We start from the raw sequence: 19,595 nt of genomic DNA, 5'->3' as shown, positions 1-19,595 counted from the left end.
GTGAGGAGGACGCTAAGAGGCTGCAGGGTGACTTGGACAGGTTAGGTGAGTGGGCAAATACATGGCAGATGCAGTATAATGTGGATAAGTGTGAGGTTATCCATTTTGCGGGCAAAAACACGAAGGCAGAATATTATCTGAATGGCGGAAGACTAGGAAAATGGGAGATGCAACGAGACCTGGGTGTCATGGTTCATCAGTCACTGAAAGTGGGCACGCAGGTACAGCAGGTGGTAAAGAAGGCAAATGGTATGTTGGTCTTCATAGCTAGGGAATTTGAATATAGAAGCAGGGAGGTCTTACTGCAGTTGTACAGGGCCTTAGTGAGGCCTCACCTGGAATATTGTGTTCAGTTTTTGTCTCCTAGTCTGAGGAAGGACGTTCTTGCTATTGAGGGAGTGCAGCGAAGGTTCACCACACTGATTCCAGGGATGGCTGGGCTGTCATATGAGGAGAGACTGGATCAACTGGGCCTTTATTCACTGGAGTTTAGAAGGATGAGAGGGGATCTCATAGAAACATATAAGATTCTGACGGGACTAGACAGATGTGGGAGGAATGTTCCCGATGTTGGGGAAGTCCAGAACAAGGGGACATAGTCTTGGGATAAGGGGTAGGCCATTTAGGACTGAGATGAGGAGAAACCTCTTCACTCAGAGAGTTGTTAACCTGTGTAATTCCCTGCTGCAGAGAGTTGTTGATGTCAGTTCACTGGATATATTCAAGAGGGAGTTAGATATGGCTCTTATGGTTAAGGGGATCAAGGGGTATGGAGAGAAAGCAGGAAAGGGGTACTGAAGGAATGATCAGCCATGATCTTATTGAATGGCGGTGCAGGCTCGAAAAGCCGAATGGCCTAATCCTGCACCTATTTTTCTATGTTTCTATGTTTCTAACAAAGTGATGTTGTTTTCGAATCGCAATGTACAGGGCAGATCACACATGCCTGCAGCTGCATGTCCGCAGATGTCTCAGAGTCCACCATCAAGGGTGATGAATGCAAGGCCATTGACACCTTGTTGATGCTGTGGGGGTGATTATCGTTTCCATTCATGCCGATTCAAAGGGTATGTTTGCAAGGGCTGTGGAACAATGGGACACCTCCAACGTATGTGCAGAAGAGCTGCTAATCCTGTTAAACCTGCAAACCACTATGTTGCAGAGGAGGACAGATCCATGGAGGATCACGATGAACCAGAGCCTCAGACCGAGGAGGCAGAGGTACATGGGGTGCACACATTCACCACGATTTGTCCCCCGATAATGTGAATGTTGAACTAAATGGACTCCCGGTGTCAATGGAGCTGGACACAGGGGCGAGCCAGTCCATTATGGGCAAAAAGACTTTCGAAAGGTTGTGGTGCAACCAGGTCTCAAGGCCAGTCTTAACTCCAGTTCGCACGAAATAAAGAACTTGCACGAAAGATCTGATTCCTGTAATCGGCAGTGCTACCGTAAAGGTCTCCTATGAAGGAGCGGTGCACAAGCTACCACTCTGGGTGATACCGAGCGATGTTCGCACGCTGCTCGGCAGGAGCTGGCTGGGAAAGATACGCTGGAACTGGGATGGCGTCCGAGCGCTATCGCCCGCTGACAACACTTTGTGTGCTCAGGTCTTGAACAAATTTCCTTCGCTGTTCGAACCAGGCATCGGGAAATTTCAAGGAGCAAAAGTGCAGATCCACCTAATTCCGGGGGCACGACCCATCCATCACAAGGCGAGAGCAGTACCGTACAAGATGAGAGAAAGGGTAGAGATCGAGCTAGACCGGCTGCAACGAGAGGGCATCATTTCACCGATCGAGTTCAGCGAGTGGGCCAGTCCTATTGTCCCAGTCCTCAAGGGAGACGGCACCATCAGAATCTGTGGTGATTACAAAGTAACTATCAATCGTTTCTCCCTGCAGGACCAATACCCACTACCAAAAGCCGATGACCCCTTTGCAACGCTGGCGGGAGGAAAGACGTTCATGAAGCTGGATCTGAGTTCAGCCTACATGAAGCAGGAACTGGAGGAATCATCGAAGGCCTCACCTGCATCAACACGCACAAAGGTCCCTTTGTTTATAACAGATGCCCATTTGGAATCTGATCAGTGGCGGCGATATTCCAGAGAAACATGGAAAGTTGACTGAAGTCGGTCCTGCACACCGTGGTCTTCCAGGATGACATCTTGGTCACAGGTCGGAACACAGTCGAGCATCTGCAGAACCTGGAGGAGGTTCTTAGTCGACTCAACCGCATGGGGCTCAGGTTAAAATGCTCGAAGTGCGTTTTCTTGGCACCTGAAGTGGAGTTCCTGGGAAGGAGGATTGCGGCGGATGGCATCAGGCCCACCAACGCAAAGACGGAGGCAATCGAGAACGCACCGAGGCCACAGAACGTGACTGAGCTGCAGTCATTTCTGGGACTCTTGAACTACTTTGGTAACTTCTTACCGGGTCTCGGCACCCTGCTAGAACCACTACATGTCTTACTATGAAAAGGGGGCGAATGGGTTTGGGGCAAAAGCCAAGAAAATGCCTTTATAAAAGCGAGAAAATTGTTATGCTCAAACAAATTGCTTGTGTTGTATGATCTAGGTAAGCGTTTGGTACGAGCATGTGATGCATCGTCATATGGCATCGGGTGTGAATTGCAACAAGCTAATGATTTTGGGAAACTGCAACCGGTTGCTTATACATCCAGGAGTCTGTCTAAGGCTGAGAGAACCTACAGTATGATTGAAAAAGAAGCGTTAGCGTGTGTCTATGGGGTAAAGAAAATGCATCAATACCTGTTTGGGCTAAAATTCGAATTGGAAACTGACCAGAAGGCACTTATATCCATGTTTTCCGAGAGTAAAGGGATAAATACCAACGCATCGGCCCGCATCCAGAGATGGGTGCTCACGTTGTCTGCATATAACTACGCCATCCGCCACAGGCCAGGCACAGAAAACTGCGTAGATGCTCTCAGTAGGCTGCCATTGCCCACCACGGGGGTGGAAATGGTGCAGCCCGCAGATCTAGCCATGATTATGGAAGCATTTGAGAGTGAGCAATCTCCCATCATTGCCCGGCAGATCAAAACCTGGACAAGCCAGGACCCCTTATTATCTCTAGTCAAAAGTTGTGTGCTTCACGGGAGCTGGTCCAGTGTCCCAGTGCAGGAAGAGATAAAGCCGTTCAAGCGGCCCAAAGATGAAATGTCAATACAGGCAGACTGTCTTCTGTGGGACAATCGAGTAGTGGTCCCCAAGAAGGGCAGAGACACCTTCATCAATGACCTCCACGGTACCCAACCAGGCATCGTAATGATAAAAGCGAGAGCCATATCCCATGTGTGGTGGCCCGGTATCGATGCGAACTTAGAGTCCTGCGTTCACAGATGTAATACATGCTCGCAGTTAAGCAATGTACCCAGGGAGGCACCGCTAAGTTAATGGTCTTGGCCCTCCAAACCGTGGTCTAGGGTACACGTCGACTATGCAGGCCCGTTCTTGGGTAAAATGTTCTTTGTGGTTGTAGACGCGTACTCCAAGTGGATTGAATGTGAGATAATGTCGGCTAGCACATCCGCTGCCACTACTGAAAGCCTGTGGGCCATGTTTGCCACACACGGCCTACCTGATGTCCTGGTTAATATGTCCTTACTATACAGTACAAATGCACACGAGACCCATACTTGAGAGAAGGTCACTCTGTGACCAGTAACCTTTATTAGCCAGCGCTGAAGTGAAGAAGGTGGGTGGAGCTTCCCCTTTTATACCTGAAAGTCCAGGTTAGAAGTGTCTCCCACAAGTTCACCACCTAGTGATCAGTGTTCTCATGGTGTACAACTTAGGTCAGTTTATACATGGGTTACAATGACAGTTGAATACATGATATCACCTCCCCCGCAAAGTCTTATTGGGATCACAGGTTAAGTCTCTCTGGTGGTTTACGCTCCCCTGTAGAGCGCCTGAGTTGGGGCTCTGGTTGTTGGGCGCTGGCCTGAGTGTCTGCTGTTTGCGGTGCCTCAGGCCTTTCCGGACTGCCCACAGTGACTGGGCTCTCCTGCACTTGGTTCCGGTGTTCGGTCACCTGTGGTGGAGTGAACTCTCCATCGTGTTCTTCCTCTGCTTCTTCTATGGGGTTTCTGAACCTCCTTTTTGTTTGTTCCACGTGTTTGCGGCAGATTTGTCCATTGGTAATTTTAACTACCAGCATCCTATTCCCCCCTTTAGCAATCACAGTGCCTGTGAGCCATTTGGGCCCTGCAGCGTAGTTGAGGACAAAGACAGGGTCATTGACATCAATAAATCACGTCCTCGCATTCCCGTCATGGTAGTCACATTGTGACCGGCGCCTGCTCTCAATAATTTCTTTCATGGTGGGGTGTATAAGGGATAACCTGTTTTGAGCGTCCTTTTCATTAGCAGCTCTGCAGGTGGAACCCCCGTGAGCGAGTGAGGTCAGGATCTATTGGCCAATAGGAGGCGTGATAAGCGGCTTTGTAGTGAATCACCTTGGATTCTGAGCATCCCCTGTTTGATTATCTGCACTGCATCCGCCTGGCCGTTTGAGGCCGGCTTGAACGGTGCTGTTCTGACATGGTTGATACCATTTCCTGCCATGAAGTCGTGGAATTCAATGCTTGTAAAGCACGGGCCATTGTCGCTGACCAAGACGTCCGGCGGCGAACATTGCCCGTAGACTTTCTACCGTGGCAGAGGATGTGCTTGAATTGAGAATGTCACACTTGATCCATTTGGAGTAGGCGCCTACTACAACCAAAAACATTTTTCCCATGAAAGGACCTGCGTAGTCCACATGGGCACATGTGTTGCACCTATGAACACAAAGTTCCAGATCTGCATCTATCCCTGACCAACAAATGTGTGACCTGGCAATTACCTTCATCATGACAAGCCCGGGTGCTCATTGTGGAGTTCTCGGATGAACACCTCTCTGCCCATCTGGGGCATGACTACTCGGTTTCCCCACAGTAGGCAATCGGCCTTAATCGAGAGTTCATCCTTGCGCCTGTGAAATGGTTTAAATTCCTCAGGGCATGCCCCGTACATGGCTGCCCAGTCCCCATTCAGGACATATTTCTTGACTAAAGACAGTAGCGGGTCTCTATTTGTCCAGACTTTGATCTGACGGGCTGTCACGGGTGAGCCTTCGCTTTCAAAAGCTTCAACAGCCATGACCATCTCAGCAGCATGCTCGGTTGCCACCTCAGTGGTGGCTAGTGGGAGCCTGCTGAATGCATCGGCGCAGTTTTCAGTGTCCGGTCTGTGCCGAATTGTATAGTCATGGGCGGCTGACGTGAGTGCCCACCTCTGTATGCGGGCCGACGCATTTGCATTTATGGCCTTGTTGTCGACCGAAAGGGACGTTAGGGGTTTGTGATCTGTCTCCAGCTCAAATTTCCTGCCAAGCAGGTACTGATGCATTTTTTTTACTGCATATACACATGCAAGCGCTTCCTTTTCTACCATCCCGTAGCCCCTTTCTGCCTGGGACAGACTTCTGGAGGCATAAGCTACCGGCTGTAATTGACTCTTGGCATTAACATGCTGCAACACACACCCAATTGATGGTGGCCTTGTAATCACCACATAACCTGACCGACCCATCCGCCTTGAGCACCGGCACAATCGGGCTCGCCCAGTCACTGAATTCGACTGGCGAGATGATGCCTTCCCTCAGCAGGCGGCCCAATTCGCCTTCTATTTTTTCCCACATCACGTACGGCACCACTCTGGTCTTGTGGTGTACTGGCCTGGCATTCGAGTTTATGTGAATAATGACCTTGGTTCCCATGAAAGTGCCAATGCCGGGTTGAAATAGTGAGTCGAATTTGTCCAGAACCTGTGAGCATGATATTCGCTCCACAGAAGAAATTGCATTGAAATCGCCCATTTCCCGTTCATGACAGCAAGCCAACTCCTCCCCAGCAGTGCGGGACCATTCCCCCGGAATAATCCAGAGTGGCAACCTGTTCTCCGAATCTTTGTGGGTCACGACTACCATGGCGCTGCCTAGCACCGGAATTATCTCCTTTTTATAAGTCCGTAGCTGTGCGTCAATCGGCACTAATTTTGGTCTCCTGGCCTTGGACGCCCACAACTTGTCGAACTGTTTGATACTCATCAGGGACTGGCTGGCCCCCATGTCTAGCTCCATTGATACTGGGATGCCATTGAGTAGAACTTTCATTATTATCGGTGGCGTCCTGGTGTATGAACTGTATATGTGCTCCACATGAACTCGCTGAACTTCAGCTTCCAGCGATTTGCCCCAGTGTCCGTTTGGCCTCGTAGGGCTTACATCGGGCCCGTCCTCCTCGTACATCAACCTGGCTGCAGGCTTCCTGCACATACGCGCCAAGTGACCGCTGACGTTGCAGTTTCTGCAGGTATATTGCTGATACCTGCAAGCTCTGGCTGTGTGTTTGCCTCCACACCTCCAACATGAGCCGTTGTTGGAAACAGAAGGTCCATTACCAGTCGATTGTCTCTGTCCGTCTCTGTAACTGTCCTTAAGCGCACCATTGACAGGTATTGATGGCCCCATTACTGGCCACATTGTCCCTTGCAATGGCATGAATCGTCGTTCAGCTAGCCATTGTCTCTGTTGAATTCCCCCTTTGGGTTCGACTACATGCTCGGGCATGTCCGATTGCCCCTGTCTGCCTGGAGAACTGTGTGCCGCGTTAACAATGTTGACTCCCTGTCCATTTGCTGCATTTAAACCAAGATTTTTGTCAAACATCCTTCTGGTCTCTTCCTCTCCTGAGATGAATGTCTGGGCCATCGAAGCCACCGTTTCCAGGGTCAAGTCTTTGGTCTCAATCCGTTTCCTGAAAACCCCAGCGTGCCCGATGCCCTCAATAAAAAAAGTCTCGCAACATCTTCGCTCTGCATGTATCTGGGAACTTACATAGGCTTGCCAGTCGCCGGAGGTCTGCCGCGAAGTCTGGAACGCTTTGCCCTTCTCGCCGCCGGTGCGTATAAAACCGGTGTCTCACCATGTGCATGCTGCTCGCCGGTTTAAAGTGTTCCTCGATCAACTTACTGAGCTCTTCAAACGTCTTGTCCGCCGGCTTCTCTGGCGCTAGAAGGTCCTTCATCAGGGAGTATGTCCTGGATCCACAAACCGTCAGGAGATGAGCCCTGCGTTTGTCGGCTGAATCCTGTCCCACCCATTCCTTAGTGACGAAACTTTGCTGTAGTCTCTCAATAAAATCGTCCCAATCATCACCAACACAGTACCTCTCATCTGTGCTGCTAGTGGTCATGCTCGCGTGGTTTAAATCTCAGTTTCTCGTCGCCAATGATATATCCTTACTATACAGTACAAATGCACACGAGGCCCATACTTGAGAGAAGGGCACTCTGTGACCAGCAACCTTTATTAGCCAGCACTGAAGTGAAGAAGGTGGGTGGAGCTTCCCCCTTTATACCTGAGAGTCCAGGTTAGGAGTGTCTCCCACAAGTTCACCACCTAGTGGTCAGTGTTCTCACGGTGTACAACTTAGGTCAGTTTATACATGGGTTACAATGACAGTTGAATACATGAAACTGGTGAGCGACAACAGGCCATGTTTTACCAGTGCTGAGTTCAAAGAATTCATGATTCGTAGCGTCCAATGGTCAGGCAGAAAGAACAGTGCAAACCATTAAGCAAGGCTTGAAGAGGGTAACTGAAGGCTCACTGCAGACTCGCCTATCCCGAGTCCTGCTTAGCTACCGCATGAGACCCCACTCACTCACTGGGATCCCATCTGCTGAACTGCTCATGAAAAGAGCACTTAAGACAAGGCTCTCATTAGTTCACCCTGATCTACATAAACAGGTAGAGAGCAGGCGGCTTCAGCAAAGTGCATACGATGATAGCGCAAATGTGTCACTCGAGATTGAAATCAATGATCCTGTATTTGTATAAAATTATGGACAAGGTCCTAAGTGGCTTCCCGGCACTGTCGTGGCCAAAGCGGGGAGCAGGGTGTTTCGGGTCAAACTTTCAAATGGACTCATTCACCGGATACACTTGGACCAAATCAAACTCAGATTCACGGACTATTCTGAGCAACCCACCTTGGACCCTACCTTTTTTGATTCCCCAACATACACACCAGTGGCAACCGACACCACGGTTGACCACGAAGCAGAACCCATCATCCACAGCAGCCCAGCAGGACCCACCACACCAGGCAGGCCAGCTGCACAGCAGCCCAGCGAGGGCCCAACAATTGATTCAACAACACCAGCTTTCACACCGAGATGATCAATCAGAGCAAGAAGGGCCTCAGATCAACTCACATTGTAAATAGTTACACCATTGACTTTGGGGGGAGTGTTGTTATATATGTGGACTTGTATTTACTCTGTACAGCCACCAGAGGACTCATCCCCTGGAGTCCCAAAGGATCCCATAATCCCTTGGGAGCTTAGGTATTTAAGGAGGCGTCACAGGTTAGAGAGGCACTCTGGAGACCTGCAATAAAAGACTAAGGTCACACTTTACTTTGAGCTCACAGTGTTCAGTTGGTCTCTTTCTCCATACACAACAGTAAATGTCGGTCCCTAAGAGGATGAGATGGTGCAATTAATAATATGGAACAGGGAAATGGCAGAGACATTGAACAAATATTTTGTATCTGTCTTCACGGTAGAAGACACTAAAAACATCCCAATAGTGGATAATCAAGCGTCTATACCGAGGGAGGAACTTAAAACAATCACTATCACTAAAGAAGTAGTACTCGGCAAAATAATGGGACTAAAAGTTGACAAGTTCCCTGGACCTGATGGCTTGATGGCCTGCATCCTATGGTCTTAAAGAAGTGGCTGCAGAGATAGTGGATGCATTGGTTGTAATTTACCAAAATTCCTTGGATTCTGGGGAGGTCCCAGCGGATTGGAAAACCGCAAATCTAATGCCCTGTTTAAAAAAGGAGGCAGACAGAAAGCAGGAAACTACAGACCAGTTAGCCTAACATCTGTGTTTTGGAAAATGCTGGAGTCCATTATTAAGGAAACAGTAGCAGGACATTTGGAAAAGCATAATACAGTCAAGCAGAGTCAGCATGGTTTTATGAAAGGGAAATTATGTTTGCCAAATTTGCTGGAATTCTTTGAGGATGTAACAAGCAGGGTGGATAAGAGGGAAGCAGTGGATGTGATGTATTTGGATTTTCAGAGGGCATTCAATAAGGTGCCACATAAAAGATTACTGCACAAGATAACAGTTCACAGTGTTGGGGGTAATATATTAGCATGGATAGAGGATTGGCTGACGAACAGAAAACAGAGAGTCGGGATAAATGGGTAATTTTCCGGTTGGCAAACGGTAACTAGTGGGGCGCTGCAGGGATCGGTGCTGGGTCCTCAACTATTTACTATCTATATTAATGACCGAGTGTAATGTATCCTAGTTTGCTGATGATACAAAGATGGGTGGGAAAGCAAATTGTGAGGACAGAAAAAATCTGCAAAAGGACATAGACAGGGTAAGTGAGTGGGCAAACATTTGGCAGATGGAGTATAATGTGGGAAAATGTGAGGTTATTCACTTTGGTAGAACGAATAGAAAAGCTAATTATTTTTTAAATGAAGAAAAATTGCAAAGTGCTGCAGGACAGAGGGACCTGGGTGTCCTTGTACATGAAACACAAAAAATTAGTATGCAGGTACAGCAATTAATCAGGAAGGCAAATGGAATGTTGGCCTTTATTGCAAGGGGGATTGAGTATAAAAGCAGAGAAGTCCTGCTACAACTGTACCAGATATTGTTGAGGCCACACCTAGAGTACTGAGTATAGTTTTGGTCTCCGATTTTAAGAAGCATTGGAGGTAGTTCAGAGAAGGTTCACTAGGTTGATTCCGGAGATGAGAGGGTTGACTTATGAAGATAGGTTGAGTAGGTTGGGCCTATACTCATTGGAGTTCAGAAGAATGAGAGGTGATCTTATCGGAACATATAAGATAATGAAGGGGCTCGACAAGGTGGATGCAGAGAGGATATTTCTACTCATAGGGAAAACTAGAACTAGGGGGCACAGTCTCAGAATAAGGGGCCGCCCATTTAAAACTGAGTTGAGCAGGAATTTCTTTTCTCAGAGGGTTGTAAATCTGTGGAATTCTCTGCCCCAGAGAGCTGTGGAGGCTGGGTCATTGAATATATTTAAGGCGGAGATAGACAGATTTTTAAGTATTAAGGGAATAAAGGGTTATGAGGAGCGGGTAGGGAAGTGGAGCTGAATCCATGATCAGATCAGCTATGATCTTATTAAATGGCGGAGCAGGCTCGCGGGGTCAAATGGCCTACTCCTGTTTCCATTTCTTATGTTTATATGTCCTTATATTCTTATCTATTTAATACGATGAGAACACATCAAATGGTGATTGTCATGTATAAGACGCACAACTTATTATTTGAGGCTCCTCTCCCTGCCCAGTATTAGACTCAGTAGAAGTTATCATACTTAAGGTACATTCTGGGAGTTCTAACCCATCAGAGTGACATGTTCAGTGTCACTAGTGCATTCTGGAAATTGTAGTCTACCTGCCTGATGTAGCAAAGCCAGCAACATGAGTTAAGCTGCTCCATTCGGACCTGGGTACATATAATGCAAGATGAGTAATGCAGCAAAACAAGCTCCTGGCCTCAAAAGAGAGTTAGGCTTTTCTTGGCTCAACTTCTTGAAAGCATTTTTCATATAAAGGGAGCAGGGCGAGGGCAGGGATGGGATACTGCAGTCGGCACTCCGGGCTGTAGGCCCAGTCAAGGGCACCCCTGGTGGTTCAGTAGCGGCCGCCAGAGGGACTGCAGAGTGCACAGCGGCCCACCCCTTTAATTGAAGGTATCAGTGCGTAGCGACATGTCCGCATCACGCTGACTCACATCACCCCACTTCTGCCCCTATCCTGTCCCGTGGAGACACAGAGCGCCTCTGATAGCGCCCTCGAGATTTTTCAGAGTTAAAGACTCAAATTCCGGGTCACTTAACTATACTTCGTGCTGGGCGATAAATTTGCATACAATTCGAATTATGCGCCCCAAACGGGATGCGGGGCAATTTCTCCCCTTTAAAATCTAAGGTCACGCAAAGACTGCAGTGAGTTTCATAACGTCCAAGAAATCAAGGAAATGACAATAGAATTCTTGGGTGTTAATTGTTTAAATGGCCAAAACCCTAGTATATAATCACAGGTTTCATTGCCATTGTCAAAGATTGGCTTTCCATTGACAATATAGATATTAGATACAGGTGCAGCGTCCAGAATCCGGAGTTCCGGAATCCGGAATGTTCCAGAATCCGGACTCCAGACCGAATGGTGACAGAGTTGTCCAGAATCCGTAAAATGTTACGGAATCCGGACCCAATAACCCTGCCGATCTCGGGGCCTCGCTGCTGCCTGACCTCGGGCCTTGCCTCGCCGCCACTCGTCTCGCCCCACCGCCGCTGCCCTTACCTCGAGGCCTCCTCGCCGACCCGCCCGAACACCTCCTCAGTGGGGTCCTTGCCCGAGCACCTCCTCAGCAGGGCTGGCCCACCCGACGACCTCCTTGGCGGGGCTGAACCGGTACCGATAATCTCCTCAGCGGGGCCAGTCCGCCCAACAACATCCTTGGCGGGGCCCGCCCGATGACCTGCTCGGTGGGGCCAGCCCATCCGACGCAAACACCTCCTCAACAGGCCCTGGCCAGCCCGCCTGACAACATCCTTGGCGGGGCCAGCCCCACAACGACCTCCTCAACGGTGGCGACCCGCCCAGATGACCTCCTCGGCGGGTCCCGGGTTCCGAAATCCGGAAATACCCGAACCTGGGCTCGGGTGTTTCCGGATTCGTGACGTCAGAAAGACGTTCCAAAGTCCGGAAAAACACGGAATCCGGAATGGCCTTGGTCCCGAGGGTTCCGGATTTGGGACGCTGCACCTGTAATAGGATTGCAGCTTTCTATGGATAGCAGTTGATCTGGTGTAATTATGTGCAAGTTAGGTATTGCCTTTTTGGCCACCAGATCCCACTCAATCTGCTAGGATTCCCAACCTCCTTCAGCAGGTCAGTGTCTGAGATGTGTTTCTTAGTGGTCTGGTGCCTTCCCATGTTATTTAAGTTAAGAGATCTACCCGGACCCTATACACTTTGGCAGTGCCTATGCCAGATGTTCCAGATTTATGTATTCCAGCATTTACACTGGGACATCGGCCCTGTGGCATTTTGGCCTTATATTTTTAAATATTACAATCTGACAAAAATAGTGCTCATGTGAGTGGAATACAGAATGTATTAAATATAATAGCAGATCTTCCAAGATGTTGCTATGGCAAGTTGGTTTATTGACTATTGTATAAGGACAGGTTGTTCAGAATATATTGTGCTAAGTTGGAGTTGGAGTTCTTCAAGGACCATAAAGTATAATTGTTCAGTAAACACCGGTGGAAGTCAATTAGAGTTTAATTTCTAACAAAATAAAAATAGAAATTGCCAGAAACACTGGAGCAACCTCTGTGGAGAGAGAAATCGAGCCATCGTTTCGGACCAATGATTTTTCACTAAAACTGCAAGATGTTGGAGTGGAGGAGTTAAATTGCTATTTGGTTATAACATTTTGAGAATGAATTTCAGTGTCAAACTGCAACTCAAAAGCATGCAACATTTTAAGAATGTTTTGCATCTCTAAGTGTGAGATAGTTTTTAATTTGTTTTCTGGGTGTGTGCAGTGCTGACAAGATGCATTTATTGCCAATCCCTAGTTGTTCTGAGCAATGGTGGTGGACATTTTTGAAGCACTGTCGTCCTTGAGGTGATGGTACGATTGAAATGCTGATAGGTAGGGAATTTCAAGCTTTTGACCCAGCTATGAGGAAGGAATGGCGATATATGTTCATTTCAAGGTGGAGTGTGACTTGGAAGGGAACTTTGAAATAATGATGTTCCAGGGCCAGGAAATGGGAGTGAAAAAAAATCATCCAGGGTCCATTTTTCTGCCCTTTGTATGTGCAAGTATACAAGAGATGAGGGAAAGATCAGGTTTGACCATTATATCCCTCGTCCAGCCACTGTTGAATATAATTTAACAACTTGCACTCGAAGCTCACCTATGAAAAATGAGAATGTGACCAAGATACCAGAGGTCGATGCGTCCGGTGGAGCCAAACAGTTGCAGAAGTCACCACCTTCAGGAGAGGAGGAGAAAAAGTTAGAAAATGCGAAGATAAATTAGAGCAGCAGAAGAAAAAAATTTAAAATGAGGAGAAAAATAATCTGCGTTGTGCAGCACAATGGCAGTCAGTAACTATAGCAATATCTTTCTATTGAGAGCTGCCTCCAGTGTCTGCAGCCCAAACATAACTCATTCATACAGCTGTTCAGGAATAAAATCAACCATCAGTCGTTAGCAACTCTGTGTTCTGATAAACAACAGGCGCATCCTGTGCAACGATATTGATGTTATCATCTGCAGCCCAGCAATGATTTCTGATGTGCTATCTTGCAGTAGCCAACACAACACCACGTGATAAAAGAGCACTGCACTGGACTAATTCTCCCTCAGAAAAATCACATCATTGTTTTTTTTAGCATTTAGCCATACAACCTGAAACTTGGAAGCGTCTGTTGTATTTGTGGAATAATACAGGAGAAGTTCAATATGGATGTTCACTAGACAAGACACATACTTGTTTATTAGACTTGGGAAAGATGCCTGTACTACTCATTAATGACTTCGCACTCGTAAATGTATTTTTGTCTATTGAGTTTTTAACTTGTATTTTGTATTGTTAAAAATACCATGTAAGGAGTTAAAATCCAAGGTCACACAAAGAAAAACCATCAGCTCAGAACAGACAGGATGAGTACAATTCATTATATTGGTTAGATCTCAACCTTCTAAACCCAGGTAGTACAAATCACATTTATGCAACCTTTCCTCACAACTTAACCCATCAAACCCAGTGTTATTCTGGTGAATCTGTGAGGTCAATATATCCTTTCTGAGGTACAGTGCCCAAAATTGAATGTAGTGCTCCAGATAGGTGACCAAGGCTTTATACAATGAAGCATAACTTCCTCCCCTTTGTACTCCAGGCCCCTTGTGATAAAGGCAAACATCCCATTAGCCTTTTAGATTACTTTTTGTACCTGCGCACTAGTTTTAATCATTTGTGTACCAGGACATCTAAATCCCTTTTATATCATAAAATGAAATTGTGGCTGGGGGTTCAGTTATATAGCTTTATAGGATACTATAAGCCATTATTCATTATCCATACACTGTGATAAGACTGAGTTGTAATTGTACTGCAGTGCAGAACTGTGTCTTCTGTGTTTGGAGTAGATGCTGCAGTGTTCAGCACTGCATTGCTATTTGGTCACTTGGAAACACTGCACATGTGATTAATGACCATCTCTCTCGGCAGCTGGCTGTTTATAATCTTGTGTTTCTTCTGGTTTTGTCAATGAAAGCTAAATGTACTGCAAGGTTTTTTCACCTTGGTAGCTCCAGTGGGGAAAATCACATTTGTTCCAGCACTCTTTAACTCCATTTTTTAAATCTGCTTTTGATATCTGTGATGACGCCATGGTGCAGGTTACTGCAGGTCGTATATTAGTCTGCAAGGGTCAATAATGATTTTACAAGCACAACACCGCAACATTTCTCTTACCTCGATGTATAGCTGAGGACAACAGTGGAGCCAAAATGCTGCACTTTTAAAGGTGGCTACCTAAAGGTTTTCCGGAAAAATTCAAGTGGCTGAGAAATTCAAATGGCACCTGGTGCTGAGGTTAAAACTCATGACCACTCCAGTGAGAAGTGGCCATGTGAAATTCTGTTAAACTTCTCTAGAAAGTTAGAACATTTTGTATTGGCATTATGAACAGACTCTGCTATATTTTACAAATGATCCTTTAAGTTCATATTAAAAGGAGTTCATTAACCACATCTGTGGCATTCTTCGGACACAGGGATTTCATATTTAAAACATGAAATCAATTGCTTAGTCAATGATAACAGGATAGGTCCTTTTAATTGGTAGTTGAGTTATATTTCTAGTTCGAAGGACTATCTGATAGCCAAGGTGAAGTCATCATCTCATCGTGGGTACAAATGCAACAGAGTCTGGCATTCAGACCTGGGTATTATCTGGTCAGTGGAGCAATGGCTAACTTTATAGATAACGTATCAAAATCTTTTATAGGTCATTTAGGTAAGATCTGGTTGCATTACATGTGAATGTAAACCTCCATGATTACAACTTCAAGCTTAGAAACCTAAGGCAGTACCTATTTCAAACGACAGAGTGTCATTTCACAGTAACAAGGTTTAATCAAATTTGTGTATCTAATTTTACTCAAGGAAAGTATTGTATTGTATGACTTGGCTCTTCCCTTTAAATCAATTGCCTAGAGACAACTCACTGTAGTTCTTTCAACATTTGTATTGATTTAAGTTGGGTTAGGGTTTCAGTGGATAGATTTAGTCCTTATTTAGTGATTGATTTTAAAGGAGAAAATTCCAAGCTAGAACTAAACAAAAGTGCTTCCTTTTTCTCTTACCCCATATGCACACCAAAGCGAGACCCCCATACACAAAAAGCACAAGGCCCCACATCGTCCCCCCTAAGCTAGAAAACGAGGAAGCCATCAGCTCTTTAAAGTTGTCAGAACTATGAAAGGCGAATTCCCAATTAGTGCAAAAAAAGAAGTCTGCTGCCTGATTGGTCAAAGGGAGCAACTTTCCCAGTCCTCCAAAATCGGGAAGTTGAGATCAGCTTTGGGCACAAATTAGAATTTATGACGCAGTCAAATGTAAAAATTGCACAAAGACCCCAGCCTAATCTCTCATTTTGGAAGAACATTCTTTCTTGGGAGAAGCCAGTTTGTAAAATGTGTGATAATCCTTGCTCATTTAATTGGATTCCCAATTTTGTTATTTTTGGGCTGTTAGAGTCAGGTCATTGTGCACCTGGCTCTAGCCAGTGAGAGAAATATATATCCTGGGCTGGTCAATCCCTTCACTCTTACTGGACAAAAAGATAACTGCGGATTGTACACAGACACAGGAATCATATTTACAACAGTGCACATCTGTTGACCTTGCTTTAGCGGGTCAATAATCTTATGAACCAGCACATATGTCAAGAGATTTGATTCAAATAACTTCAAAATAGGCCATGATTTCTGCTGTTACTGTGTTATTGGCTAATAACTGACTGACTATTTCCGATCTGATTTGCCTTCAGATACATAGAAAAGCAGAGAAGTTGGAATACAGAAACAGGCCATTCAGCCCAACCTGGCCATGTTGGCATTTACCTTCCACCCGAGCAAATAGTCCTAATTGCATTTTACCCGCCCTGCTCCCATAACCCTTCATTCCCTTTTCCTTCAATCTGATCTTGAATGTTGACATAGGGGTCAATTTTAATTCTTCCCGCCAGCTAGGGGAGAAGCAACAGCGGGTCAGGCGTCCGTTTTCCATCCTGCCTGATGTCGATGGAAAGGAAAATTGGACAAGGTGTAAAACAAGCACATGCTGTCACCTTGGCTTTGTGTTCGCAGTCACAATTCTGGAGGCAGTAGGTTCTAGCCCCACTCCAGAACTTGAGCACATAAGCTAACCTAACCGCTTGTGAGAGCACTGTATTTTGGATGAAATGTTAAACTGAGGCTCCATCTGTCTGCTCAGGCGGACAGAAAAATCCCCATGGTACTATTTGAAGAGGTGTCCTATCCAACATTTATGTCTCATCCAATATCACAAAAACAGATTAACTGGGCATTTATCACATTGCTGTTTGTGGGATCTTGCTGTGTGCAAATTGGCTGCCACGTTTGCCTGCATAACAAGAGTGACAGCATTTCAAAACTGATGAATTGTCTGTAAAGCACTTTGAAACATCTGCTGGTTTGAAAGATGCTGTGTAAATGCAAGTTTTTTCTGTTTTATTTGAAACAGTGCAGGAATTGTAGGTGTTGCTTTCCATTATCAGTTACCCTTTGAACTGAACTGCAGACCGTTTATCTGTTCAGTTTGCTACTTTGTGCAAGCACAGCTAGTTTTCATCTCTTGCAGAGAAAGGGGAAAATGCAGACCCATGATACCTAGTTTCTTTTTTTGCTACATATTTAAAACATTTGCATGTTTCTTTTTGCTGATATTAATTAATTAATTTTCTTCTTGCTGTACTCCTCAGGTTAATGGACACAGCCAGAGAAATGACTCGTGAATCGTTGCCAATTAAATGCCTTGAAGCTGTGGTTCTTGGAATGTATCCTTATTTTACGGGTTTATGTAGCTTTTGTGAGTCATTTTGTGGGCTAAATGCTCATTATATGCAATAATCCATGCACCAGGTCTATGGAAATTGATATTAAACTAGAAGAAAGGTCATGTCACACAGTCCTGTTGCTAGGAGACTAAAGGAGAATTCCTATGCAGGCAGCCAGGAATATGAATTTTTTTACGCAAGACTTCATTTTGTTCCATAGATTAGAATCAAGTCATTTAAATTGGGTCAACTGCCAGCTACTTAGAAAAGCTGGGTAGATTGAAGTTTAACTCTTGAAGTACTAGATTTTATTTAACTGAGCGCAAAACACAAGAGAGAACAAGATTCAATATTCACAAAAATGATCTGGATAATCTATACAATGTTGGGTGTTTTACTGCTTTGACATTTTCTCTTCCCCAAAATAAAATCCATTACTTTTGCTCCACATTTCCTTAGAAAAATTATGACGATCTTTCTCATTCTGCATTAGGAAGAATTGTACTGCCGCGCTGACATATTTAATCACTGTTGTCGGAGGTGAGCTTCAGTGTTTTACATATAAACCATTTACAGAGGTCGGGGTGGAAGAGAGGCTCCATATTATGATTTACCGAAGAAGCTTTTGCTGACCTTAGAAAGATTTTAGGTAGTGTGAGTAATAAAGTGGGCCAACTTAAAGCCCGTTAAATGTGGTAATATTATTCACCATTTCCTTTTTGCCCCATTTGCACCACTCACAAAGAGATTTTCTTTCATTGTAGTCTCCAATTGCAAGATTGTGGAAGAAAGAGCCAATATATTTGACAAGTACCATGGCCAGTGCTGTCTGTGTTCAATGAGGTGTGTGCATGTTGGAGCATTTGAACAAAGCACAGGATCTGAGCATCACTGAGCTCTGTATGTTTCACCCATTGAGATTCATTTGTTCAAACATAGGTTGACAACATTTTGCTAAAGGTTATTTTTAACCTGCGCAGCATTGTAAGCCAAGGTCAATTATCTTCTTTTGGTCTTTGCTTTTTTGTACTGCTCCTGATATTAATTGGTTCTGATGTTTTCTGGATATTTTACGAGTAAATTTTACGAATTTGCACTTCTGACACGGAGCTTTGCATGACCCGAGGCCTATTGGGAACTCGGGTTGGGAAATCTGTGGGCCTTACAGAATTTTCTATCCATTAAAGTGAATGGATGGAAAATCCTATGGGGTCCACTGACCTCTGCTAGATATACGCTCCCAGCATATGAAAATCAGTGCCGGATTTGAAATTCATAACATCTACCCTAGTGTGTTGATTAAGGCTTTCACAAAAGGAAAATATTCAAGTCCAAATGGTTCATAGGAATTGAGCACCGTGGGGGAGAACTTTACGTCATTTACGCCTCCTGTTAGCATCCCCCCTGAGTGTTAACAGGGTGCAACTGACTTCTCCCCTGGGGTGCGGGGCCACTACCTACTCCCGTAGGAGTTAGTGGAGGTGCTAACCGGTAGCACCCCAGGCCACGAAAATTCAGTAGCGCCCTGTGAGGCTGCTGTGGGCGATGCCCGTGCCAGCTCGTGGATCCTGAACTGGGCTTCAGTCCGCTCATGGGGTGAAAATTAAAGGGGAGGTGCGGCGACGACATTTTTAGAAATGGCCGACTTACCGGTCACGGTCTTGCCCTCTTGAAATCGCGGGGTCTGTGCCGCGATGTTGCAGCCTGACACTCCGCTTCTGTTCCGGGCTGCTGCCATAGCACCCCGCTCCCCAGTGGTGACCCCTACTCCCGATGCAGAGTCCGCAGCGTGCCCTCCCCTTTAACGGAAGGGGAGAGCCCTGTGCTCCCACCAGCGCTATGTGCCTCTCCGGGTAACACTGGAAAATTCCCGCGGTTAGTGCCCCAGTCCCGAGAGGAGGTGGTGCACATGACATTCAGTCCTACTTCCTCTCAGGGGTAGTAAGCCCAACTTAGCTGCCGGGACAAGACTTCCGCACGCAAACAGGGCATAACTGAATTTCGCCCACCCTGTCTTTTCATCTGTAGGATATGGGTCAATTCTTGTCCATACTGATGGGATAAAACTCTTGTTGTGGTGTTCCTATGAAATAACTTCAGTTAGTTTCTATGCAGTCCCCATTGGTAGTCCACGGGCTAGACTTTCCTCTTTTTGCCCACTTAACGCCCATTTTACCGCTGAAATGACGTGTCATGCCCATATATCACCCATTTAACCACAAAATGGAAACTGACGGGCATTTTTCAGAAACTTATCGCCGAGCGTTACTTTCCCCTTGTGCGTAACGCCGGGAAAAAATAATACCGCCGGCCCATTTTTTTGGGCGGAATCATCAGAATGG

General features: G+C 45.9%; 1 protein-coding gene across 1 annotated transcript in view; it reads left to right on the top strand.

The window, feature by feature from the left end:
• Positions 1-19,595, top strand: part of vash2 (vasohibin 2) — a 200,854-nt gene that overhangs the window by 33,864 nt on the left and 147,395 nt on the right. The window contains exon 4 of the mRNA XM_070889489.1: positions 17,179-17,253. Coding sequence (XP_070745590.1) covers positions 17,179-17,253 — 75 coding nt within the window. The remainder of the gene's footprint in view (positions 1-17,178; positions 17,254-19,595) is intronic.

Source organism: Pristiophorus japonicus, chromosome 9 (genome assembly GCF_044704955.1).
Source record: "Pristiophorus japonicus isolate sPriJap1 chromosome 9, sPriJap1.hap1, whole genome shotgun sequence".
Taxonomy (NCBI): domain Eukaryota; kingdom Metazoa; phylum Chordata; class Chondrichthyes; family Pristiophoridae; genus Pristiophorus; species Pristiophorus japonicus.
This window is presented reverse-complemented; position numbering and strand designations above follow the sequence as displayed.